Here is a 25,957-nt window from a genome sequence, read left to right as displayed (position 1 = left end):
GGTACAAAGGACGGCCTTGGGAACACGTTGCATATTTTCATAAGAAGATCAGCAATTTTACATTCGAGTTCCTTACTGCCCAACTGCCTCTCTAGCTGGTTTCCCGTTCCTGGTATATTTAAATAATTATTTATTGTTGGTCTTGATATTGTTAGAGAAATGCTCCTCCAAATGCCCTTTTGCATCTACTTTCATTTCCCTTGCGCAAGCTTCTGCTTTGTTTTCCTCATTTGGGCAAGATTTCCATTTTCTGAAGGACATTTTCTTTCTTCTAATAGCTTCTTTGACACTGCTCATTAACTGTGGTGGTGAGCTCTTGGTCTTGGTGCTCTCTTTCCTAACTTGTGGTATACATTCTAGTTGAGCTTCTACTATTACGGTTTATGAGAAACCTCCAAAAATTCTGAAGGATTTCAGTGCTTTTGACTTTGAACCCTGTCAACTTCCTTTTTACTAGTTCCTTTTAGTGTAGTTTCTTTTTTTGAAGTCAGATATCGCTGTGTTAGACTTCCTGTCATTTTTTTCATTAAATCTGAAAGCATTGTGGTCACTGTACTGGGACTTGGGCAACACCAATGAGCATTAAATCCAAAATTGCCTCCCCTCTGCTTGTAAAGGAAGAGCAACGAGTTACTAGCACTAGGAGCCACCTATCTGGAAGTCCCCACCAAAATCAGCACCCTTCCTGAAGGACTCACTGGAGAAGACCCTAAAGCTGGGAACAACTGAAGGCAAAAGAAGAAGGGGATGGCAGAGGATGAGGTGGCTGGATGGAGTCACTGGGGCAGTGGGTGTGGGCTTGGGCGGACTCCAGGGGATGGTGGAGGACAGGAGAACCTGGAGGAATTTTGTCCATGGGGTCGCAATGGGTCGGACACGACTTAGCAACTAAACAAAACAAAAACTCCATTTCATAAGCTTCACAGGCTCCCATAACAATGGTGGCAGTGAGGAAAACTAGATCAGTTGGCTTGCATGCAAGAAAAATAACTATAATTGCATGGAATGCAAGTCTTTATATCTGTGGAAAGGAGCTGGGGAACATGGTCCCCCATAACCCATCTGCCTTCTGTCTCGACACCACCATTTTCATCTACTTCTTGCAGGCTTTTGCCTAGAAGAGCTCACACTAGAAAGAAGCAAGCTTCAGGAGGTAACAGGACTCTTTGTTTTTTATACAGCGGAAGGATGTCCAGACTGTGCTGAATTTCTTCGATTTCTTTCTTTCTTTCTTTCTTTCTTTCTTTCTTTCTTTCTTTCTTTCTTAAGAGTGGTGACAGGGCTAGTTATTATTATTATTAGAACATTTCTATGCTGCCCCTTGCTGAAGCCTCGGGGCGGCGGGGAGTGACATGACCGGAGGGAGTATGCTCCTTACCGTCTGTGGGTCCCAGGCCCGGTATGTGGGCCACTTCAGAAACATGAATACCAAACTGGCTAGCAAGAGGCACAACAACAAGCCCAGACTAACAAAGCGCCACATGTAGCTGTAGATATGCCAAGGACGCCAACCCAGCATATTTTCTATGTCACTTAAGAACCTGTGGAAGAAGGAAAGAAGAAGATCAAGAGGGTGGACAGGACACGGAATGGAAAGATTAAGATGCCTAGCAAGCTCCGAGGAAGATAATTCAGGGTCTGTCAAGGGAAGGGGTGCAGAGCTACTTTGGAAACAAGAGTCGAATTCCAATTTGGAAAACCTCTCAGGGGCTGCATTCCATTGGTAGGCAGGGCAATAGCTGAAAGAGGCAAGGCCAGAAAAGAAAACATACCAGCCTATTTTAGTTTAAAGCTCTTCTTGACAGTGACACAGTATTAGATCTCAGCCTTTTAAAGTGTACAAAAGCAGGGAAACCACCAAACAATGGGTGATTGAGGGGAAGGGGGATGGGAGAAGGATGGGTAGCTTTTTGGGGGCATGAACTTGCATGCTCCTGGTTCAAGGCCACATTCCTGCCCAACAAAACAGAAATAACAGAACTAGCAAGGGTTTGGGTAAATTTGGGGAGGAAAATCACCTGTCAGCTCCATAGATCCAAGCTACGGCAAATGCTTCGAATGCTACAACAATAAGCAGGGGCAGGGTGGCCGAATAGTCGTCAAACATGGTCACAAAATAGTTGCCTGAGCGTTGAACGAAAATCAGGCCCAGCAAGAACCCGACGGAACAACACAGCACTGTGAAGGCAGAAAAGAAGGGCATGCAAAACCTCTCTATTTTGGCAAAATCTAATGAACCATACGGATAACTACAACCCTCACCCCACCCATATGGCCTCGTAATTCATAATGTTCCCCTCAGTTGCAGTTGTGCTCAGGACCCGGCAACGGCTGCTCTGCCTCACCTGTGAAGAGGGTCCGCCGACGGCGGAGGCTCTGGAAATTGTCCAGCAACGGGGTGATGATCCCTTGCATGTTCCCCAGCATGGTGCTTAGGCCCAGGTTCAGCAGCATGAAGAAGAACATCATGGACCAGAACGGAGCCGTCGGAAACAGAGTCATGGCCTCTGTGAAGGCAATGAAGGCCAGGCCTGTGCCTTCCACACCCTGCGGCCGAGGGAGAGGCAGAAGGAGAATCGGGGATCATCTACTGAAGCTGGCATGTCTAAGCCGAGCAGAAGGAAATGCTTCAGCCCAGGCAAAGTCCACAGACCTGGTTATGGCACAGACCGGGATGCCCAGCCTTTCAGTCCAAGGGCTGGATTCAGCCTCGGAGAAGCTCTTGACCGGTGATGGGCAGGCCAATTCATTCAGCCATTTTAGCCAAAAGCTTTTACTGCTAGGACTAAGTCTTTGGAGAGACATCTCAGCCTTTCAGACTAGGAAAAAAGAGTAAGCTGGAAAACAGCCAAACAACTGAGGACTAGGATTGGGGCCAGGGGAAGAGAGACTGGCCATTTAGGCAACCCTGAAAGTCTGGATTTAGGGCCTGAGGAGTGTTGGGTTTGGCCTGAGTCTGCACTCCTGCCTGTTTCTCCAGTGCCATGCAGGAAGAGGGACCCTAGCTCCAACACCCCGTCCGCACGGCCCAATCCCCGTAATTCTGCTTAAAACAGGAACAGGTTGCAGGTGATGAGAAGCATCTCAGCCAGCGAGGGGAGACAGTCCTCAGCAAGAGGAACAGATTATTATGACCAGGTATTAGGACAGCTTTCCTTGTTCCTACCACTGGCTTGTGCACTAAATGCAAGACCATTATAGGACTATACAGATGTGGGGTTTTATAATTGCAGGTCAAGCTCTTCTTCCCTATTTCTTCCTCCTTCAGCTGATTTATGTGTCTGGTTCCAGAGAAACACCGATGATTACTTTTCCCATGCTTTGCGTGGGCTACCCATTTTGAGTGGGTGTGGGTGGGGGGGGGGGAGAGAGAGAATGAACCCTGACCCTGGTCACTCATCCCCCTTCACTGCATCCTTACTCTGTGCAGCAAAAGTAATGGGTAAAGACAATCTGCAGCTGTGGAACAGCACAGGCTGCCCCCACTCGCATCCCACCTGGCAAGCACAGCTCACCAGCCTTGCCTTGCTTAACTATGCCGATTTTGCCATTCCAGGAAGCTTTATTTTGTCCCAGGCAGGCCACCATAGCAGGCTATGTTTTGACTGTTGTGTCTCGAGTTGGGCTGGGCGAGTATAGCTGAATGGTCTCCCTCTCGCTTTTCCGACAGCCTCCCCCACCAGTGGAGATGCTGCAGAAGGAGACGGATGCCGTTTCCGGGCTGCCCAGTTCCGCCCCTTTCCCAGGCACCTTGTTCATCTCGTCCTCGACACGGCAGTTGCTGATATTCCAGTTCTGCAGGTGCTCCCTGGTGTCGTTCTGGAGTTCCTCATACCAGGCACTGTAGTGAATGGCAGGGAGCTCAGAGAAGTTTCTGAAGTTCTCAGGGGAGATGGTGCCATTTGAGACCAGGTCGGACAGCAGCTTCATATTCCTGCAACAACGAGGATCCGAAGGGTTAACGATCACACATTACTACAAACTCCAAACAGAAGCCTGAGGCCAACCGCCTAGAACTGATCCCCCAGCAAATATGTTGGAATATCATCCGCACAGTGCTGAGTTGGAGCACGGCTCTGTAGCCAGAGGTATCTGGAGGGCACCAGGTTGGAGAAGCCTCATTTGACCGAAAATATTCCAGAACATACTCTGGGAGCGTTTGATGCGGTCATCGTCCTGGAACTTAGCAGATCCATGGCTGAGGAATGCCTGGAGAAGAGGCCATCAGGAAACCCATGAGGTCACGGACAGAACAAAGGTAGGATAGATAGTTATAGGTTAATGCTAATCCAGGAATACAAGCCCTTTTTGGCCTCAGGCAGGACCCAGATTCGAGAAAGGCATGCGAAGAAATGAGACTCCAAAACCCTTAGTTGGAAAATAAATCCAAGAGCGTCCTTGTGTGTGGAAACATTTTAACAGCCGCAAAGCCCAAAGGGGTGAGCTAAAGGGGTGAGCCCTGGCAGGGCAGCTACTGACCTGGCAATGCACTTCTGCGTGATGCTGTTGGCGCGAAAACCCAGCACGGCAAACACCACCAGCGTGGCCAGCACCGAGGTGAGGAAGTTGACTCCGGACACAATCAGCCCATCGGTGTGGCAGTTGTTGTGGCGTGAGTTGTAGCTGGAGTAGGCGATGATGGTGCCGAAGCCCAGGCCAAGTGCGAAGAACACCTGGGTGGCCGCCTGGCGCCAGACCTGCATATCTCCCAAAATGGATATCTTGGGGAGGGGGAGAAGACAAGTGCAGGGAACAGACATTTAGGCAGAAGTTCATCTTTAGAGGCCACGACGCAGCTTCTTTGGGGGAACACGTCGAGTTGATTGCATCCCTGCCTCTGCCCTGTCTTTCCAGTTGTCCCCAAGGCAGCAAATACCGGCAGGCAGAACTTGCCAGGGTATTTAATTCTATTTGTCAGGCCTGAATCAAGGCAATGGTTTCCTCTCATGCTAGAGGCTGTGTTATCCTACTTGCTTTTCTGTATTACCTTCCACATGTTACTGCTGGGTCTGACAGTCACTTTGCTTACCTTCTATATATTTAAGCTTTATATAGAAATGCCACCAACTGTAGTTCTTGCATCTGTATAGCCACAGTACCACATTTTGGTACTTCTATAGGTATCTGCCTGCTGAGGAAACACTTCATATTTCTGGGGAAGCAATCTCAGTCCCCAGCATCCAATCCCTCAATCAATCTGTTGCAGATGTCAGTGGGTCTTACAACTAAGAAGCTTGCAAAGGATTCTGTGCATCATGATAACCTTCCACATATTCATACAAGAGTTTGCAGGAGCAATAATGCAAATCTGCTCTTAACCAGACATTAAGACAAGCAGAGGCAGAATTAACTAGGGTCCAGATAGCACTGGGATCACCAGCTCTCGTATCAGCCTCTCTCCAATTGAGATCAGAGCATTCCAGCTCCAGGTTCCACCTCATTTAAGAGCCCAATTAAAAGCTGGACCACCTGTCAGGCATCCCACAGTGGTGGGACACCTTTCTTCCAGTGGTACAGTTAGCCGCTTTCCTTCTGGCATCTCCCAAACAGACTGACACTCTCCTGGTTCAATGTGCTGTCAGCTTTTATCATCAGTGGTTTCTCCTGTTTGACTGCTTGACTTTGTTTTACTGAATTCACTCTAAGCAGTTTTTACTGGTTGGTTCTAAGCACAGAACAAAAGCTGCACTGGATCAGACCAAGGACCCATCTTGTCTGGAATTCTGCACACCTAACAGCCAGCCAGTTGCCCACCACAAACCCACAAGGAGGTCTTGAATGCACCCTTCAGGCCTTGTTCCTTAGCAACTGGTGCACACAGCCCACACTACACCTTGTGGCAGCAAATTCTCCAGTCTGAACGCAAAAGTCCTTCCTTTTGTCTGTCTTGAATCTCCCACCCTTCAGCTTCTTTGCTAGTATCACATGAGAAGGAAAAAAGCATGTTCTTCTCCACTTTCTCCACACCACGAATAATTTTGTCATTCTCTAGTTATGCACACCAGTTTTTCTAAGCAGCCATTTCTTTACTTAACCTCTGAACATTTCCTTATGGCACTGCTGACTGCTCTGATACTGCCGCTGAAAAGAGGACGCTGAAGTTTTGTATGCAAAACCTTAAATAACACTATGTTGTGGGTCACACCAAAACGCGGAGAAATTGCATGCAGGAAGGGAGGGAGGAAAGAGCGTGTGACCAGCACAGGGGCACTGTGCCTGCCCAGGGCAGCTTCCTCTTACCTTGGGGGTGAACATGATCTTGATCCCATCAGCTGCCCCTTCTAGCAGCAATGCTCGGATGAGGAAGCAGAAAAGAATCACATAGGGGAACAGAGAGCTGAAATACAGGACCTGGGAAGGGATGGGAGAGGAGGGCAAGGAAATAAAAGTCAGGGAACAACAGCTACTGGTGAAACAAAAAATCTGCATTTTATTTCCAAACTCCCTGCAGTGAACTCTCCTTTGCCAGCTCTCTCTCCCCCACTCTGTCTTTTATGTGTCTTTTTTAACAAGTGGGTCTTCTTCAAGACCAAATGCTGCAAAATAGCATTAAAACTATGCAGAGTCTATTGCTGAAATGCAAATAATAGCAATATTTGGCTGTCATGCAAAATATGGCAGGACACTGGGCAGGAAAATCCATTTCTCTCCCCAGCTCCTCTGAGGACTGCAGCTAAACTCAGAGGGAACACAGAAAGTGAAGTGGGTGGCAAAGGCCATCAGTGTGTGAGCTCCTGTATTCTAATGTTTACTGCATGTTAGAGAGGGACTTTGGAGACTTGCATGCACTGGCTTAGATGCTGAGGACATCTTCAGAGGCCCTCCTCTGGGCACTGCTGCGAGGGAAGCTTGGTGGATGGCTACAAGAGAGAGGGCCTTCTTGGTTGTGGCACCCTGCTTGTAGAATTCCCTCCCCAAAGGGTTTGTCTGGTGCCTACATTATCTTTTTGCCACCACGCAAATTTTCTCTTGGGCATTTTTAGAGACCCAGTGCTAGTCTGTTATGGCTGTTTTATTGATTCGGTGCTCTTCACTATTTTGCATTATGTTGCATTTTATTCTTTAAAGTATTTGTTTTGCATTTTATGTTTTCAGCAGTCAAACAGCCTTTTAGTTTTTTAATTGTCTGCAATTTGCTTAGTGTACATGAGTCAAGGAACAGCAGCTGGGACTCAGGAGGCCTGGGTTCGAGTCCCCACTCGGCATGAAGTTTGCAAGGTGACTGTGGGCCAGTCAATGGCTTTCAGTCTAACTTGTGTACCTCACAGGACCGTTGTGAGGATAGCATGGGGAGGAAAAGGGTCATAGAAGCAACCTCGGGTTAATATGCGTGCCATAAATGTATTTTTTTTAATGTTCCTGCTAATCAAAAGGTCCTACCGCTGTGACCCTGCAAACCTTCACTCCACTGACTGCCACCCTGAGAGGCCTCTAATGTGGGTGGGCGTTCTTAGAACAAACTGCACTGCTTTGATCTCCAGGATTTCAAAAATTCATGTATTAAGTAAAATGCACACTGCAGTGCCCTTATACCAGGGGGCACCTCAGCATCACCTGTCACGTAAGATCCACCTTCACTCCTCAAAAAATATGTATACATAAACCTCAAAAAATGTGTATATAAACCGTTGTCCGTATGCATTTGATGGACAATAATCATATGTGCATGTCAGAGTAAATCTGTTCATCTTGAAAGTAACACAAGATACTTTGCTGGTTTCGTTGCAGCAGAATAACCCCCTGAAAACCAGATACTCTAAAATATTTGATGTTAGTTAGCTTGAAATCCTATACACACTTACCTGGAAGCAAGTTCTACAGAATACAAGGAATCACATTCCACTTGGCGTTCACTGAGTACCAGCCAGACTGGAGCAGAAACATGCATAGGATTCCAGTGCCGTTTGTGTATTACAGACATTTATAAAAGCCCCGGTCATACTTGTCAGCTGCTATTCCAAAGAGAGGCCAGAACCGTTTCCCTTGACCTGCTGCCCTTCTTCTCCCCCAGATATTTTTGGCTGCAACGCTCATCATTCAAAATAACAGCTGACCTAAAGACTTGCTTTTCTTCTAAAATCAAAAGCTAGAAAAATAGGGAAGGCATCTGGAAGTTCCATGAGGGATCTCATGGATGCAACCCTGACCAGAAGGTCCGGCCCAACTAGGTGAAGACTGGAGCAGCAGGCGACTCACCTTGCCAGAGGACTTGATGCCTTTGATCATGGCCAGACACACTAGAACCCATGCAGCAAAGAGGCAGCCAGTAAGAGCCGGATTAAGGCCTCCACTCTCTTCAATGGAGCTGGTCACATGCAAGGCCTTTTGATACCAGAAATGGACAGTGGGAGAACTGGCATCACACTCCGTTTCTAAGGAAAGAATGAGAGCAGAGAGATGTAAGGGTTTGTTTGCGTGTTTGTTTATAAAATTTGTATGCCGTTCAATTACTAACGTCTCTGAACGGCTAACAGCATAAATAAATTGATGACCCACTCTGGCTGCAAGTTAATAAAATACAATAATAAAATTCAATATTAAAACGTATTAAAATATTGATTAAATAAAAAGGTCTTAACCTGGTGCAGAAAAACATATAATGACAGCGCCAGGTGGACCTCTCTGGGGAGCACATTCCATAGACGGGGCGCCACCACAGAGAAGGCCCTCCTCCGGGTACTCTGTCTCCTGACGTCTTTCACAGAGGGTTCCCGGAGGAGGGCATCTGCTGCCGATCTCAGGGGGCGGGAGGGCAAATAGGGATATAGGGTTGGGGTAGATCCCCTTTGTATCCATGCCCTGGACGTTTATTTTGGAAGGAAAGAGGAAAATGCCACATGCGTTTGGTCTTATATTTCTTAAAAGCTTCCTGAAAAGCAGGAGGCCTCTTTTGCCTCCAGGCTGGTGACCTCCAGATGGGTTGGCAACAACTCTCAGCATGGCTGTCTGGGAAGTGCTGGGAACTGTAGGGCTTTTTTCTGTCTAAACATGTATAGGATTGCACCCTAAATTTAGGTATTGGTCGATACCTTTGGGGTGGTTTACAATAAGAAAACCCTGCAATAAAATAACATGAAAAACAACAAATACAACAATGAACATATCAAAATAGTGAAACATGAAAGCCCCTTTTCTCTTGAACGCCCAGCCTTTGTTCGCTCATCTCTTACCCAGGATCCAGAGAAAACTCACGGCCAGATCATAGCATTCAAGCAGATTCTTCCAGATGTTGGTGGCAGAGCACCTGCTTTTGCATGCCAGTTTCACTCCCTGGCATTTCCAACTAGCATCTGGAAACTGGTTTGGTGAGGGTCTGAAAACCATAATCCCCAGCCCACAATCCTCTGGATGGAGGGAATGATACCTAAAAGCAGTCTGAGATGCAGAGATGTCCTGCAGTGAGAAGAGAGTCCTTGCCAGCCTATTTCACTTACCTGGGACTGTTTGGTTGGCTGTTTCTGAGCAGTTAGTCCAGGGCAAGGGAAACTGGAAGGAATTAGCCAGGTAGAAAATGCTCCATGCAATAATGACGTTGTAATACAAGGCGACAAAGGAGCAAACCTAAATGGGGGAAGAGGCAGAAATCAGGCACCTCCACTTGCTAACTGCCTGCAACTGCTCCTGGCACAAGTGGAACTGGCCGTGTTGTGTCTTGCTCTTTAGAACAGTGTGTTGCACATCTTGTAGCCTGAGGGCCAAATTCCATTTTGGGGAAGCTTTCTGGAACTATATTCCAGTGCTGGGTGGAGACAAACAGGGCATGGCCAAAAATACCAGCATATTGAACAGTAAAACTCTTATCTGCCAGCATCTGGACTTCAGGAGAGGATATACAACATTTTAGAATCAGAAGATCATCAGAAAAGCTGGGAAATCACCAAGCCACCTTACCTAAAGGGGCATAGTCTTTTGGGAACCCCCCTGAGAGCCAAACTGGGACTTTTGGCATGCAGGATGTGGCCCCCCAGGCCTGAGGCTCTGCTTTAGGAAAAAATAGCTATGGGGGCCAACCAATCTAAGTCTGGGCTGTAACGAAAGGGGAGGCATACAACGCTTTGGCCCTTGTGCCATCTTTCAGGTAAAAGGCGCTCTCTTTATCTATCTGCCCCACAAATCTGCCATTTGCAGCACCTCCAGGAGCTATATTTTCAGTACAAAAATGGCACAGGGAAGTGAACCCCCTTCTGTTGCACCACAATCTCAATCTGGATTACATTCTTTACTGCTGCTTTTCTAGAGAAAGAGAGGCAGCCAGTTCCAAGAAAGTTAACTATCCAGGTTTGTAACCAAATGTATAGTTTGTTCTTTAGACAATACCCTAACCCTAATTCTTTATGATGCAGCTGCTTCTGCACCAAGGCATGGGAGATGTTTCATATACATGTCTGCAGACGTTTATGGCAAAGAATGAATCGCATCTTTTTACAAACATTTCCCCCATGAGCCAGCTGACTGCCATGGGCCACCATCCACTAGCCCCTGCATCATATGACTTTCACCCTACTCCCCAATGACCCACTTGGAAGGCACGGGTGCAGGATACTCACCACACAGCTGGCAAAGCCGATGCCCACCAGGCGGGGGCTGATGTGCTTCCAGACCCCAATGCTGCCCTGTCGGATGATCTGCCCAGCCGCCAGCTCCAGGAAGAAGAGAGGGATCCCAATGACAAAGAGGAGCAGCAGGTACAGTAGCAGGAAAGCACCTGTCCAGGTACAGAGTTGGAACAAGACAATGTTCTACTGTTCATTTGAAAGACACCATCCTCTCCCAACCCCACAAGCCACAGCCCTTCCCCCAAAGCAGCAGAATAATTCAGGGAGAAAAGAAATATACCCAGCAGGCAAGAACAGGTGTGAAGGGTTGGGCTGCAGGGTGAGGTCCTTTGGGGCAGGGAGTAACACCATTTCTGAAAACGTTACTGCTTCATTCAGAGACCAGAGGATTGTTCACACTGGCATAATCTCACTCTCTCCCAGTCCCAAGTTGGCCAGAACTACCTACATTACTCACCTCCTCCATTCTGATGGCAGAGGTACGGGAAGCGCCAGACATTGCCAATCCCGACAGAAAAGCCAACCTGAGCCAGGATATACTGGGCCTTTGAGCCCCAGGTAGGCCGGGAATCAGATTCATCAGCAAGCAGATCTTGATTGCATTCACCTTCAGGGTTCACTGAAGATTCTAGGTCTGCTTTGGATTTCTCCATCAGAGAGGATGTGCAACACACGAACACGTGCACACACACACGCGCGCGTGCACACACAGTACAGACAACAAGAACTTAGGACCCTTGCAAAGTCACACCTACACACTTGTCTATGCACGTTGATAGGTGCAGCTCAGATGCGTGCAAGCAAAAGCACACTACTTACACAATTATGTGTGCTACTTTGTGAACTGTAGTCCTGGAAAAAGTGGAAAGTGCACTACAGCAAGTATGCACACTCCTTGCACAATAACAGATATCCCTTAATCAGCTGTGTGTGTTCCTGTGTCAACATCCTTCCACAATGGTCCACATGCTTGTACAGATACGCACAGAGTTTCTACCACTATGCTATCATATGGTCACAGGTACTCATGTTTACACAGTTCTTCGGAACATTAAACACACATCTACACATTTCAACATGAACTAAGTTTGCCCTTATCGCTATGCCGTTCACAGCTGTGTACATGTAGAATGACAGCTTTCTAACGCAAACGTTTTTGCCTCAATATTAAGCAACTCCTGTGCTCTACTTTCCCATGCGCAATCACAGCCAATTCATTGTGCTTTGGCACATTTTGATACATACACTTGCATGCAACACATCACACACATGTAACTGTGAGAAAATCGTACGCTCCAAGCGTCACAATCGCATCCCCACACTTGCAGCCTCTTCAAAGCAAAGGGATTCAGACCTAGAGAAATAGCAGACACAGAATGGCCGTATCAGCAGAAGATTGAGAGACATAATATGTTGAGATATAAAATCAGTTCGGACATGATTCTCGATACTCCAGAGCGTGGTTCAGAAGAGTCCTCAAACTGACTGGCCAGTGCGGGTGCCCTCTTTCCGTTCCTCCTCCTGAAGACTCCCCCTGCCCTCCTCTCCTTTGTGACTGCAGACTTTGCTCAAGCATCTTATCACGGAAAATCAAACACACTCTCCGAAATCAGAGAGTGAAACTAAATTCAAACAACATTTCCACCCTGGTTGGAGGGCAAAGCATAGTTTGCTCAGTCTGGATTTAAATTAGCATAGTTTATAAAATTGGGAACAGATCTATAATAGACTGTCTGCCTGTCTCTCCCTCTCCCTCTCTCCCCTTGTGCAATATAATCTGCAGTAGCAAAGGAAACGTTAATCAAAGGAAAATGGTGCACTAAGAGCTTTTCATCCATTTTCTCCCAGGAAAAGTATCACAGTAAGAGGAAGATCACCTGAGCTCCTGACATAGGCCAGAAGAGAAGCTTGCTTGGTCCGGTCCCTCTACTTTTCTGCAAGCAGCACTGTTCCAAGTGCCAGTCACCCTCTGACCACCTTTACGAGGGAGAAGTCACTCTGGCCTGTCCTTTGACAAAGCGTCAAAAGATGCAAGGTGGCGGCAGCCCCGTGTCGTCCCAGCAAAGACCAGTTTGGCCTCACTGGGGCAAATGTTTGCTGCAACGGTTTGACCATTCTTTTTGGCACAGTCAGACCAATTTCCTTTCTCTCTACCATTTGCTTTGTGCTTCAGGCATTTATGCCTGGCTTTCATTTATGTAAAAGCACCAACTCCGCAAAACATCTCACATTGAATTTAAATAGTTTGGGAGTATTTTGGCAAACAGCTTTCGTCAGAAGAGTGGGGTGGAGGAAAATATTAAAGAGAGGCAGAGAGGTGGATAGCGACTTCACCTGCTCTCAAGCTGCCGCCGCCTCTGGTCTCTTTCCCCAGAAGCTTAATAAATAAATGTTATTTATGTTCACAAAGTCAGAGCAGCAGCTCTTCAGAGCCAGAAATACTCCAGGACAGAGGTCCTTTCAAAGGCCTGTTTGGACATCTTCTTACCACTAGCACCAGCAGATTCAAGTTATGCTAAATGGTACATCTTTCTAGAGCTAATTACTAGCCCCCAAATTATTCAAATTGACATAAATGCATGTTGCTTAGATGGCCTGCAAAAATTGTTTTGCAGTCACTAGAAACTTTGTTTGCTTTTTCTTGGAACAAACCGAACTGTTGTTCATGACCAGGAAAGAAGAGTTGGCTCTCATGAAATAAGTACCGATGGAAGAGAAAAGAGAGTTCTTTAGAAATCGATGGAAAAAAACTGGGGTCTTTGGGGAAAATCTGAGGTAACTGCATGGAGTAAAGACATGCTATTCTACAAACAGGATTGTTTTGGATTACAGCTCTCAAATGAATTGACCATGATGGTGGAGTCTGATGGAAAGAGTAGTCCAAAAGTCTGGGGGCCACCCAGCTGCCTATTCCTTGCTGAAGAATGCTGGGTGTTGTAATACATGGGATTGCATCCTTAGTTGTTCATTAGTAGCCCTGAAAACTAGTAATTGAAAAAAGAGCAAGAAAACGAGTTCAAATATCTGGATGTCCAGGGCTGAGTTAGTTATGAGCATGCAAAATCTGGCCATGTGGGTGTTCCGGTCTTCTGCCCCTTTTTCAGCATTACTGGTTGCCCCTAACTGGATCTTCCCAGTCACTTTTGGCTTCATCCGAGTTCACTTCTCTCTAATCCTAGTAAGGAACTCTACAATTCTACCCCAGCTTTGCAAGTTCTGGCCTCATGCTTTTTTCATGGCCTTCCTCCATTGTGCCAAACAAGCCCATATCTATGCACACTCTCTTTCTCACCTCCCAATCTCCAGTTTTGGGTAGAAAACTGTTTCCAGTATCACCAATTTTTCTCTGTCCTCTTCCCAGCTGCAGAACTGACAGAGAATACAAAATTGGTGGACTCCAAAAATACTCTGTGCCACAGGACCGATCGAAGTTTCTGTTGCCCTTCTGCCAACAGGAAAAATGCTTTTATTTAAGCTGGTATGTAAAGAGGCATGCTGCAACAGATTCTGTTTCTGTCCCGTAATGGTTCTGTGTTTGATTGTGTTTAATGCATTTGTTTTAGCATTATTTTACACAAGTTTTATTTATGCTTTTTCTTGGTGGAAAGGCAGGGTACCAATGAAATCAAATCGATAGAGAAAACGACAGAACTGGTGGACTCAGATACTTATTTCTTTTCTCCTCCATGTCTTTGCAACCATTCAGAAAGCCCCTAGAAAACACCTGTCCCCTGCCTCTGTAAAAGAGCGGCATGAGACATCGGGCCAGCTTCAGCGCGTGAATGGAAGATAACTTCAACCAGCATGCCTGGCTTCGTGTTCATGGTGATCTTTTGTTCTCCACCATCCACTTCCCTCTGTGCCAATGTCAATGCCAAGCTCTCATTATTTCCCACAATGAGGACTTGAAGCCAATCTAATCTTTGCAAGAACATGAGAGACCAAGGTCAGAAATGAAAGGGAGGGTGCCCGTTTGCAGGGAAGGGGAGAGTTCAGGAAAGGGGCAGTGCTGGCACAGAACGGGTTGTGCTTGACTATCAGGCAGTGCCAGCCACATATCTGCAGGACTTTGAAGTCCTGTTTGTCAAGCCTGCCCTCCTGCAAATTAAGAATAACAGATATCACTACCTTTGCATCTGCAGGCGATGCATATGACGACATTCTGCAAGGTATCTTGCAGCTGAGAGAGAAGCATGCACGTGTATATTTGCGGCACTCCATTACAAAAGAGCTTCCACGTGACCGATCCTTCTGTCCCCCCCATGAAGCTCCCAGGGAAAGCTGACTTGCTTTTCTGATACCCTTGTCTGGCTTGTTTGACAAGTGAAGGTCAGACCAGAGTGCAGCAAAAGACCCAGTCCTGCACTCAGAAGGTCCGGGTGGACTCCTTGGCATCTCCACTCAGGCAGCCGGTGATGCAAGGGACCTTTCTCTGCCTGAAACCCTGACGAGGCACTGGCAAGACCAGGCCAGGGGCAGGCTGTCTTTTGGGGCTGTGGACAGATCCGACAATTTGAGAAACTGCCCTGGGCTCCAAGGCAAAGTGGAGAGGTGGCAAAGGGGCGAGTGACCTGGCCAAAAGGCCAGCCCAGTCTGCACGACTCAACAGTCCCTCATCAGTTAATTGTTCCTGGGGGTCCCATGGTGTGTGCCCACCAAACATTTCCAATATCTTGACCACCTGTGCATTATGGCAATAAAGAAGGGTGCCTTATAAAGCATAAGGCATTCTGTTGCTAATAGCTTGTGAATAAAAGAAGTAAGCATTTTGCAACTAAGATTTTTTACAGGACTGTATAAAAGTATAATCCCTTCATGTCTGGGGTTTTTGATACAATCGGAGGATTTTTTTAATCTGATTGTTTTTCTTGTGTATCTTTTGAATCGATTTAATAAAAAATTATAACAGCATGAAAGAGCCCCTGAGAGGATCACGTGCAGGGGGACTGCTGTTTCAGAGCTGTTGTGGCACGCTCTAGGTTGGGCAACTCCTACCAACACCAAAGTGCATGCAAGGCCCTGCTGCGTGTGGTTTGCTCCCCATGTTTTTCGTTTCGCAAATCGGAATGAGGCAAAAGCTTCAAACATAAGCAAAGTACTACATTGGGGGAAGTGCTTGTGAGCGAGTCCTTAACTCCTTCCCCTTACGTTGTTTTTTCACCAAAAGATCACACACCTCCTTACCAAGCTACTGTCTCTCCCTTAAGACAGAAATGTGCGTATGCACACACACATTCAGATCACTGGTTTTCCAGTGCAGTTTGCAGCTTGCAGGACTACATTATTGTCAAATGTTCAATTAAAGAAGAAATCTTTGGGAAGATCTAAGCATGCCTGAGAAGCATATCTTGCTTCATGAGGTGACCCATATTTAAACAACCGCGCATCGCTTCGGGCTCTGTATGGCTGTGAAACAACCGTTTCAGTTTCTTGCACTATGAACAACCGTTTCAGGCCTCTTCAGTGAAGAACGACTGCAGATGATTCAACCAAGGGCCAAAGGGGTTCAATTTGGCCCATGTGCGCCTGGGCAAAAATATCTTTCTAGCAACCTGACCACTTGGTAGATTCTATCAACCTACCAAGAAGAGGAACAAAGAAGCAAATTTGTAGCATTTTAAAATTATCTTCACCTTTTGGCTGCTCAGTTATTTATTTCTTTAAACTTTCCTTGAATTATTGCTGCTACTTTTAAAACAGTTTTTCATGTATGGTATCATTGGTTTCATTGTATTTCCTTTGTCATGCAAGTCATCTCCAGTCCTTCAGCTATAAAGTGGCCAATGAACCAAGTATTTTTTTTAAAGCACAGTTTTTCTGTCTAACAAGGAGTATAGCAACTTTTGTGTCTTTCCTACTTGTGACTAGAAACTCCTCTGGGAGTGTAAACATTTTTAAAAGCCTTTAATTATTTTGCTTCTTTTACTACCATGCTACACTTTTCAATATTGTTTTGTTACTGCTTCTACTATTACATATTATTATACACAATATATATTATCATACACAATAATCATAATTGTGAATTCTCTTTCTTGCAAGAGCAGTGTGCCCTGGATTGATCTTGGTCATGGCAAATCCCAACCATTCTTCAGAAGAAAAGTCCACTCACCTGTCTGTTGTCTTCACTCCCAAACGATTCCCAGAGGTAGGTGCCCAAAAAACTGTATCTGTGTTCAGCTTATGACACTGGATTATGTGACACAGCCTTTGATTCTGTCCTCCTGGAAGAGCAAAAGGCGGCCAGACATGAGTGGCAATCACACACAGTCCCAACAAATTCAGCGAAGGCGTGGAGAAAACAGGATCACACCCTCGGTCTGTTCCTGTTACCAATATTGACACAGCTGCAATGTATCTCAAAACTGCACAAGTATGTTTTTCAAGTTATACAGGAATTTACTTCCTTGGTCATCAGAAATGTGTAACTATTATCTTGTGACCCATAAGTCGTAAAAGGGTGCCCCTGCTTATCTGGGGTGACCTTGTGATGATCATATTGGTAAACCAGTTGACTCTAGCTCCAAATTCCTAAATTCAGGATTCCTATCCAGTACATTTCCACTGACTTCCATTCTGCTATAGAAGACATCAAACTAAGATCAGGCTGGCAAATGGACAACTTTTATGTTGTAATTCGTCAGACTCATAGTAACAGGAATTTGCATGCTGTGGAGACCTGGGTTCAAATCCCCAGTCAGCCATAAAGCTTGCTGTTTGGGATCACTGTCAATTTCAGCCTAACCTACCTCGCAGGGTTCTTGGGAAGAGAAATGGGAAGAGCTTGTTGTTATCCTGAACTTCTTGAGGAAGGAGAGGATTAACACTAAATAAATAACTATTCATTAAGTAACTATTAAAACACAGGACACTATATATTTATTTATTAGAACATTACTATGCCGCCCCTTGCCGAAGCCTCGGGGCGGCTTACAACACAATAAAATACAAAAATAACAATATAAAATTAAAATTAACAATATAAAATAAATATAAAATATAAAAGAAGTCGCCCTGGCCAGATAAATAAGCAAATATTGTTAACAATTAAAATGACGTTTGAATAAAAAGGTCTTCACCTGGCGCCGGAAAACAAATAACAACGGCGCCAGGCGGACCTCTCTGGGAGCACATTCCATAGATTGGGTGCCACTGCAGAGAAAGCCCTCCTCCGAGTACCTACCCTCCTAATTCCTTTCATGAAGGGTTCCCGAAGAAGGGCCTCTCCTGCAGATCTCAAGGGGCGGTCAGGCATACATGGATGTAAGCGCTCCTTCAGGTAACCAGGACCCAAGCCGTTTAGGGGTTTATAGGTCATCACCAACACCTTGAATTATAGCCCTCTTCTACCCAAAAGTCCTAGGAGATATGCCAAGAGTACTGACTCTGCAGTGGGTAATATTTTGCTTATTCATTTGTGAGACTTATATACCACTAAACAGAATGCAATCCCTAAGTGGTTCACCTATAAATGTCAAAATCACATTATGCATCAAAAACAATGCAATTTACAGTAGCAGTGCAAAACAATAGAAGAAGCAGAAAAACGGAGCAGCATAATTAATTTAACTACAAGAGGGGGAAATCCGGGTGAACAGTCGTGTTTTCAGGAGGGGTTTGAAGCTTGCCATGTTTTCTGCCTCCCAGACAGCATGTGATTTTTCCAGGGGTCCTGCTGCTGCTGAGAAGGCCAGCTGTTCTGTTCATTTTAGAATGACCAGCAAGGCCTCCTCTGACAGTCTTCAAGGTTGGCTGATACCTGGAAGGAAAAGCTCTGGATATCTTGGTCCCAAGTGGCTTAGGGCTTGGTGTGACAGCAGCACAAGCATGGATGTGACTTGGTAGCTAACAGCAGCCAGGGTGTCTCTTTTCACACAGGTGTCATGTCAGCACTGCTGTGTGTCCCAGTAGCTCCTGAGCATCCAGCAGCAGCATCTGAACCAGCCTGAGGGCAGCCCCACTTAGCGCCCATGTCAGGAGCCCACCTGTGAGGTTACTAGCGCATGGACCCTTGTAGCCAGAGCATCCCTGTCTGGAGCAGGTGCAGTCGGGGCACCTGCCAAAATTGGTAGAGGGTATTCCTGGCCACTGAGGTTGCCTGGGCCTCCAGGGACAAGACGGATCCAGGAGCACACCCAAACTGTGTACCCGCTCCTTCAGAGGGAGCACACCCCATCCAGAACAGGCAAACAGGCCTGGGCACTGCAAGTTTTCTCCGGGATTAAGCTGAGTGTACCGGTGCTCATCCAACTCATTTAGGCACCAACTCAGTGACTTGCCATCCAGATTCCCCTAAGATACAGAGTGAGGTGTCATCAGCATACTAGTGACACCAGGCTCCAGAACTCCTGATCACCACCCCCAAGAGTTTCATTTTAACGTTTAAATAATTATATAAAGCTAATTAAAGAACCCTGTGGAAAAGATATTCCCTGAGGTCAGCTAAGGCTGGTCCGTCTCTACCATCAGATGTGATAATGAACTGCCTTTGTACTAAGCTGATTGGAACAGCCATGCACAGAAAAGGTTCCCCTGGAACCTTTAATTAAAGGATTAATTAAATGTGTGGTCTACAAGTGGTTTTCTCACTCGGCAGCAAGGTGCTCACAGAGTTAGGAAATGACTGGACTCGGCCTGCCCTGGTCCACGTTTTCCTCTGACAACTTCCTCTGCTCACACTTGAGCCCTGTGTGAATCAGCGGGAAGATGGCCCTCTTTCAGGTCAGGTCCAGAGCTTCCAGTGCTCGATTCCACACACCCGCTCCCCGGATCAGCGTCATGTTACAAAGTGACCTACAATCCTTGGCACAGAGGCTGCCACCGCTTTAATAGCAGCCCCGAGCTTCTCCTTATAAAGGAAGTGGCAGAAACAGACAATTAAACCACAGGTTGCACAGTTGTTCCGTCTTTCTTGGAGAAGGAGACCAGCTAGTATTAGAACCGAGCTCTTGCCTCCTTTTAAAACCAGTTTTTGGATTCAGTCCTTGCAAAAAGTGAACACCCACGCAACTCAGTTTGGCTTCCTTCTATGTAAGGATTCAGGTTGCAGGCTGGCTCACAGTTCAGCTTGCTGAGCAAGTCTAACCCTAATTTCCAGGGAGTTTATGTATTTAACATTTGATCCTGCTTCTCAGCCAAAAAGCTTCCCTGGGAAACTTCTGTACTATTATGAAACAAAGCCTGACTGTGGTCTTAGAATAATTCAACAACGAAGGAAAAAAGAATTAGGGAGGAAGAGGGAAATTGGTCTTTCAGGAGGGCTTGTGGAAAGGTCCTGCTTCCTCCTCTTGTCTTGCTCAGGGCAACTTGCTGGAATGACTGTTGGTGGTTGGTTGTGCAGCTGCGGAGACATGTGGCTATTTCATTTTACCCTCACATTCTAAAATTAGCAGATATATATACTGGCTCAGTTCAAGAGACGGGGCTGCATCCAGACCGCAGCAGCACTTAGCTTCCATTGAAATCAATGGGATTAGTCACTCCTCATCCATGGAGCTCATGGGGGACTTTGAGCCAGTCACAGACTTGCAGCCTCACCGACCTCACAGAATTGTTGTGAAGATAAAAATGAAGTGGAGGAAACCCTTGTTGCACCCTGGGGTTCTTCACAAGAGGAAAAAGGGCTGAATATGCATGCAAGGATGTAATAATAATAACAACAACGACAACTTTTCCTAATGATTTGCACGGAACCTAAATGCAACTGGTTTAGTCTTGATCCAGCCCTTTGTGCCAAACCAGGATTAAGGTTAAGCTGCTGGTGTCATGCAGACAAAACGTGGCTTGCAAATGGCCAGAAAGCCAGAGGAAGCACTATGTCTGAACTGGGTTTGGGCAAAGTATGGTTTGTACTAGCTGTGGTGGCATGAGGACTAGGTGAACTTTAGGTGATGATTCAACTGAACACTGCAGCCCTAACAAAAGTCAGGTCTCCTTAGAGGGCCCTTGGAGCAGTTTCATATGTTGTCCTCATTTTTTGAAATCTTGACTTCTTGTGCACAAAACTGGAGCAAGTATCCTGGCTCCTGCCGCCAGATCGCTCCCACTAAACAAGCGAAACAACTGAGCCAGGGCTTGCGGGTTGGCGTGACATTCCACAGAGCAACCATTGAGCGTTTAGGATACAGCTGCTTTTTACAGGCTAAAAATGAAGCCGCCCCTTTTCAGCACGCAGCTGCTTTGCTGAAGGAACTGCACTGGCTGTCTTTCCTCTACTGGGCCAGGTTTAAAGTTCTGACACTTGTGTACAAAGCCCTCAACAACTTGGGACCAGGTTACCTAAGCAAGAACCCTCTCTCTTACCATTTGCCCAAGTCACTGAGGTCATTGGAGGACATTCTCCTGGTTTTTCCCCATGGACCTACAGCTTGACTGGAGCATACCAGGAGAAGAGGCTTCACGGTTGTGGCCCCATTTCTGTGGAACTCCCTGCCTTAGAAAGTCAGGCTGGTGCTGACATGGGTCTGTTTTTGACACCTGATCGAGATGTCTCTTTGCTCTGCAATACCTTCCTTGCTGACTACAATTTTAATGCTTTTCTGCTTTTATCTGCCTATTTTTTATGATTCACCACCCCAGAATCTGTCTAGATTTCACTAAAGCTGTATACAAAGGTAGTATAATTAAATGTAACCTTCCATATTTTTCCAACAGATGCTACAGGGGAAAACAGAACATATTCCCCAGCTGCCTCTACCCACTCCAACAGACCAAACTCTCTATTTGTCCCATGGAAGCATCCATTCTCATTCCCATAACGGACACAAGTGCCACTCCTTGGGAACTGAAATTGCCCCACCCTTAACCCCAAACCACACACCAAAATGGCCCTTGGTGTTTACATATGGGTGGATTGTGGGGATTGTCCCCTCTGCTCTTACCCACATACTTTCTGCCACATCTCTCACTCACACACCAACAGCCAAATCTGCGACATGATTTGGGATTCTTAAGCTTTCTTTATTTCAGCAGCCCTATTTAGATGGAAGAAATCATTTTATGTTTGCTATTGTATTTCTCTGTATATTTAATGCTGTGTAGATTTGAAAGTGGGCCTTGCCAAAGCAAGTAACTGCAGCTAGACATCCTTGAACAGCTTTCCTCAACCTAGTGAGCATCGGATGTATTAGACTACAACCCTCAGCTGGCTGCGGGATGCAGGGGGTTGTATCTAATGCATCTGGAGGACAGCAGGTTGGAGAAAGACTGCTCTTGATGATAGAGCAGGAAATCACCCAGATGTTCCTTATCTGTGTTGTGCTTATTCCATTCTGCTCTGCATTTGCTTCTTCCCAACTTTCCGTGGCAAATAGCAGAATTCTATCAGGGAAATGGATTCCTTTCCACCTCCCACACCCCACAAAAGAATGCTGTATCCCTAATCCAGGCTGGGCCACACATGGCCAAACCCCTCCACATTCAGTTTGGCCCACACACAACGCATCTAGGCTCACCAAACCCCTACACTGCCCACGTGCATCCCAATCTTTCTACCACACACGGTACCACTAAATTCCTTCTACGCTGCCCTGTGCCCCTACATGGCAGCTACCTGTCATGAAAGGGCAACACTGCATATATTGGGGTTTGGTCCCCTAGTTGCTGTGGGACTACAACTGACATCAGCCTCAGCCGTCATAGTCCATGGTAAAAGCTGAGGGACTTTTGGCCAAACAGTAGTTGGAGAGCTAAGCGTTCCCCCGTCTTCTGTATCTTTCTTTATTTAAAACTTTTATATACCACCCAACTACTAGCATCTTGGGATGATCTTACAGTAATAAGTGGCATAAAATGAAATGAAGCACAGCATCCAATTAATTCCAATAAACTCAAACCCACATTCAAACCTGATCAAACATTAAAATAATGGGAAAATAAAAAGCCTTTAGCCCGGCACCGAAAGGAACAGAGTGTCTTTATAGTGTTTTAGGATTGCCATCTGATTAGCATGTCCCAAACCAGACATGTTTTTGCTTGTTAATTACAAGAGCTTGCCAATGAGTTAAATTAGAATTTTACTAAAACAAAAACCCATCAACAACCAAACACCAACATGGAACCCTGCCTTGTTTTTCTCCCATATCATAGGGAGATTATGACAGAACAAGAATTCTCACCTTTGCCGATGTCAGTGAGAGGAAGGCAGGGCAATGCCTCTTAAAAAGTGTTTGCCAGCTACAGTTTTAAAAATGACTTTATTTAACATAATTTCACTGTACAATTTCTGCCAACAGATGAATTGGAGGAGTTTACATGCACACACTTTTTGTTGGAGGGGGTGCCAAATATACTATTTTTAGGGCATAATCCTATGTGTGTTTTGAGAGGAAAAACATCCTATAAATCCCAGCAAACCGGCAGGGCCATGTCAGCTGCAGGGCACTTTCTGAGCAAACATGCAAATGATTGATTGTACCTAACTGAGTTCTTTGGAACTCCCTGCCACTCAGGCCAACACTGTATTATTTTCAGTTTCTCCTGAAACTATTTTTATTTCAAGAAATCTTCCTGGACTCATCAGCCAATTTTATTGATTTTAATATATTGTTTTACTCTTTTATCTGTTTTATCTTGACTATACACCAATCTTCAATCTCCATTGTGGAATATAGAAAAGTATACTCCAAAGAAGAGAGCCTTTCTGTCTAAGGGGGCAGGATATAAATCTAATAAATAAATAAATACATACATACAAATTTGGTAAATAAAAAAGCAATCTATCTACCCGGTTCAATGGATTAAACACTGCAGTCCTCATGATCACTTCACACACGCAGGGCTCAACTTCAAGACCATGTTTCAGGAAAGCATCTGCAGGATAGGGCATGATAGTTCTGGATTGTACACTTCATTTGCTACCAGAAACTGCAGATCAGCCACAAATAGGAGCCTGGTGCAAAAGATGCACACTCAGAATTAAAGTATTCTGAGCTAAGGAATTAGATCCGCCTGGGAAAACTGCACTATGCAAACAGTCTTTCGCCTGCCACATGTTGTCAAGGGGTCGTTTCGTTGCTCCCTGCCATGAAGCTCCTGGAGAGTCAGAAATCCTTGCTGATCTATGTCACATCACTCAGATAACTGTCGACTGATCCAGAAGCTCTGCCTTCCCCTGACTTAGTTTGCACTAAACACACCTACAAACCAGTTTCCTAGCTCCGGATTGCCTTTTGAGCCCAGGGATCCTCCCGTCTTCCCTTCCACCCTCAAGCCACATGTATTCAGAGACACTTTTCTGCCCCACTAGCCTGAGACAGAGCTCCTTATTTATGTTATTGTCCACTGTGTAACAGGCAGAAGACCAACAGGGGTAGCTTGTTGTATCTTGGAATCGTACTGACGACCTGCGAGGGAGACGGGGCCGTGGAGAAGTACGTTCACGGAGTAATACTTTTGCTTGCTGTTACGCAGCTATTCAAATCACACGTGCCCTGGCTGGATTTTTTCCTCGCCGAAATCACCCCGCATCAGAACTGGCGTGGGTGGGGGCTTTCTCCAGAGATATGCTTTCTTCGCCCCACTTACCGGTTCTGTGACAAATTTCCCCCCACGAAGACTTCTCCGTCCGGGGGGGGGGGTGCCCGATCTGCTCCCCAGAAGCAGGAATCGTCTCCTCCTTGCTTCAGCCTTCCCAGCCAGCTGCTGCGCTCCAGATGTTTCGGACAACGCCTCCCCGGATCCCGGCCCAGTGGCCATGCTGGCTGGGGCTGATGGGCGTTGAGGTCCAAAGCATAGGGAAGGCAGCAGGCTGTGGGACGCGGCCACGACCTCCCCTTCTGCCCATCTGGAAGGCAGCAGGTTGTAGGACGCGGCCACGACCTCCCCGTCCGCCCGCAAGAGGTCCCACCGCCTGGCCGCGCCTCGGACCTACCCGCTGGGGCTCCGCGCACCCGGGCTCCGCCGCGGTACCTGGAGAGAAAGCCAGGCAACGCTGCCGCTCCGCAAGCGTGGCCACGTTGCATCAGCCAGCCCCGAGGCGGGCAAGGGCAGGGCGGCGCGGCGGGCGCGGCGGGCGGGGCGGCTGCAGGACCCGCCCCTGCTCTGCTCTGCTCGGAGCTTGCCGCCGCCGCCGCCGCCGCGGGAAGGCGCTGCCCGCCCAAACGGCGCCTCGTCCTCCGAAGCGAGCGCGCAGGAGGCGCGCTGGGCGCGAAACTGAGGCTCGCCCGGGCGGAGGAGCCCTCGGCCCCGCTCGCCTCTTGCGCGCGTGAAGACGGATCGAGAGACTGAGAGGGTCGAGATCCACGAAGTGTGCGCGTTAGGGATGCATTTTTCCGTCGCTCGCATAATCCCCGGAACCCACCAGGAAGCTGACCGGCAGGTGATGCTGCCAGGCCGGGTTGCTTCACACAGTGCATAGTTAAACTAGCGAGTTCGCTTCTAGAAGGCGTGGGGACGGCCCCCGCTTTGGACGGCCTCAGAAGAGGACGGACCGAAGGCTCTCCGTGGCGACTACCGCCCATGTACACCAGTTGCTGTGGAACATGGGAAGGCGATGCTATTGTCCTCACGTCTGGTTTGTGGATTTCCCTAGGAGTGAACTGGAGGGACCTTGAACTGGCTCTTGGTATGTTCTTAGGAATAAAAGGAGCCTTCCCCCAACCTGGCACCATCCAGATGTTACTGGACTGAAGTTCTCATCAGCCCTAAGCCAGTGGTGAGGACTTTTGGGAACTGCAGGCCAACCACATCTGGATCCCACACCTCCTCCTTCGTGTTGTATGCATGAGCGCGCACACACATCAGGCATTTTCCAACAAAAAGAGAGAAAAGGAAATGGTGGAAAACAGAAAAGAAGATAGAAAAGAGGCAAGGGAATATACAGTGACAAGAAATGGCACAAGGAAAGGAGAAATGGAAGTAGATGGAAGAAGTATGGCTTGAAAATAATGGGAAAATGCTCAGGAAACGAACTGACTTTGGGGCTCTCTGGATATAAAATAAACTGGACTTAGGCTAAGGCCAGTGCGATGCAATGGTTAGAATATTGCCCTAGGGCAGTGGTGGCGAACCTGTGGCACGCATGTCACCGTGGGCACACAGAGCCTTCTCTGTCAGCACACGAGACAAGTTGCCCCAGTCTGTGGACGTGGGTGACAAGTCTAAAAGGTTCACCATCCTTGGCTTAGGGTTACAAAAACGAGGTGTCCTGGCATGATTTTGATGGCTGGAATGTGTTTAGAATGGGCAGAAATGATGAGCTGTGCAGAAAAAGCCACTCAAGGAAGGCTTCTTCAAAATCGCCCTCTTTTCAAGGGAACTTTAGCCCTGTATTAGGGTTAGGGGTGTGCGCCAGGGTAGGGTTAGAGTTAGCAAAACGAGGTGCCCTGGCATGGTTTTGACAGTTGAAATGTGATGAGAATGGGCAGAAATGATGAGCTGTGCAGAAAAAGCTACTCAAGGAA

At 46.9% G+C, this 25,957-nt stretch overlaps 1 protein-coding gene across 4 annotated transcripts in view; it reads right to left on the bottom strand.

Annotated features, from left to right (window-relative positions):
* Window positions 1–24,545, bottom strand: part of SLC6A16 (solute carrier family 6 member 16) — a 28,449-nt gene extending 3,904 nt beyond the window's left edge. Inside the window, exons 1-13 of one of the 4 annotated variants that reach the window (XM_044447804.1) lie at window positions 24,427–24,493; window positions 23,281–23,366; window positions 16,669–16,780; window positions 11,014–11,910; window positions 10,548–10,705; window positions 9,435–9,561; window positions 8,197–8,372; window positions 6,241–6,351; window positions 4,480–4,721; window positions 3,751–3,934; window positions 2,346–2,547; window positions 2,019–2,178; window positions 1,379–1,541 (exon numbers count right to left, since the gene is read on the bottom strand). In XM_044447804.1, the coding sequence (XP_044303739.1) occupies window positions 1,379–1,541; window positions 2,019–2,178; window positions 2,346–2,547; window positions 3,751–3,934; window positions 4,480–4,721; window positions 6,241–6,351; window positions 8,197–8,372; window positions 9,435–9,561; window positions 10,548–10,705; window positions 11,014–11,209 (1,719 nt within the window). In that variant the 5' untranslated portion in view covers window positions 11,210–11,910; window positions 16,669–16,780; window positions 23,281–23,366; window positions 24,427–24,493. Of the gene's footprint in view, window positions 1–1,378; window positions 1,542–2,018; window positions 2,179–2,345; window positions 2,548–3,750; window positions 3,935–4,479; window positions 4,722–6,240; window positions 6,352–8,196; window positions 8,373–9,434; window positions 9,562–10,547; window positions 10,706–11,013; window positions 11,911–13,848; window positions 13,926–16,668; window positions 16,781–23,280; window positions 24,394–24,426 lie in introns of those variants that run through there. The other 3 variants (XM_044447805.1, XM_044447803.1, XM_044447802.1) reach the window with 3 other exon arrangements.
* Between the last annotated feature and the right edge of the window lie 1,412 nt (window positions 24,546–25,957).

The sequence above is a fragment of the Varanus komodoensis genome, unplaced genomic scaffold (genome assembly GCF_004798865.1).
Source record: "Varanus komodoensis strain SLA01 unplaced genomic scaffold, ASM479886v1 scaffold53, whole genome shotgun sequence".
Classification (NCBI taxonomy): Eukaryota; Metazoa; Chordata; class Lepidosauria; order Squamata; family Varanidae; genus Varanus; species Varanus komodoensis.
The sequence above is the reverse complement of the archived record's forward strand: the minus strand, read 5'-3'. Positions and strand labels throughout refer to the sequence as shown.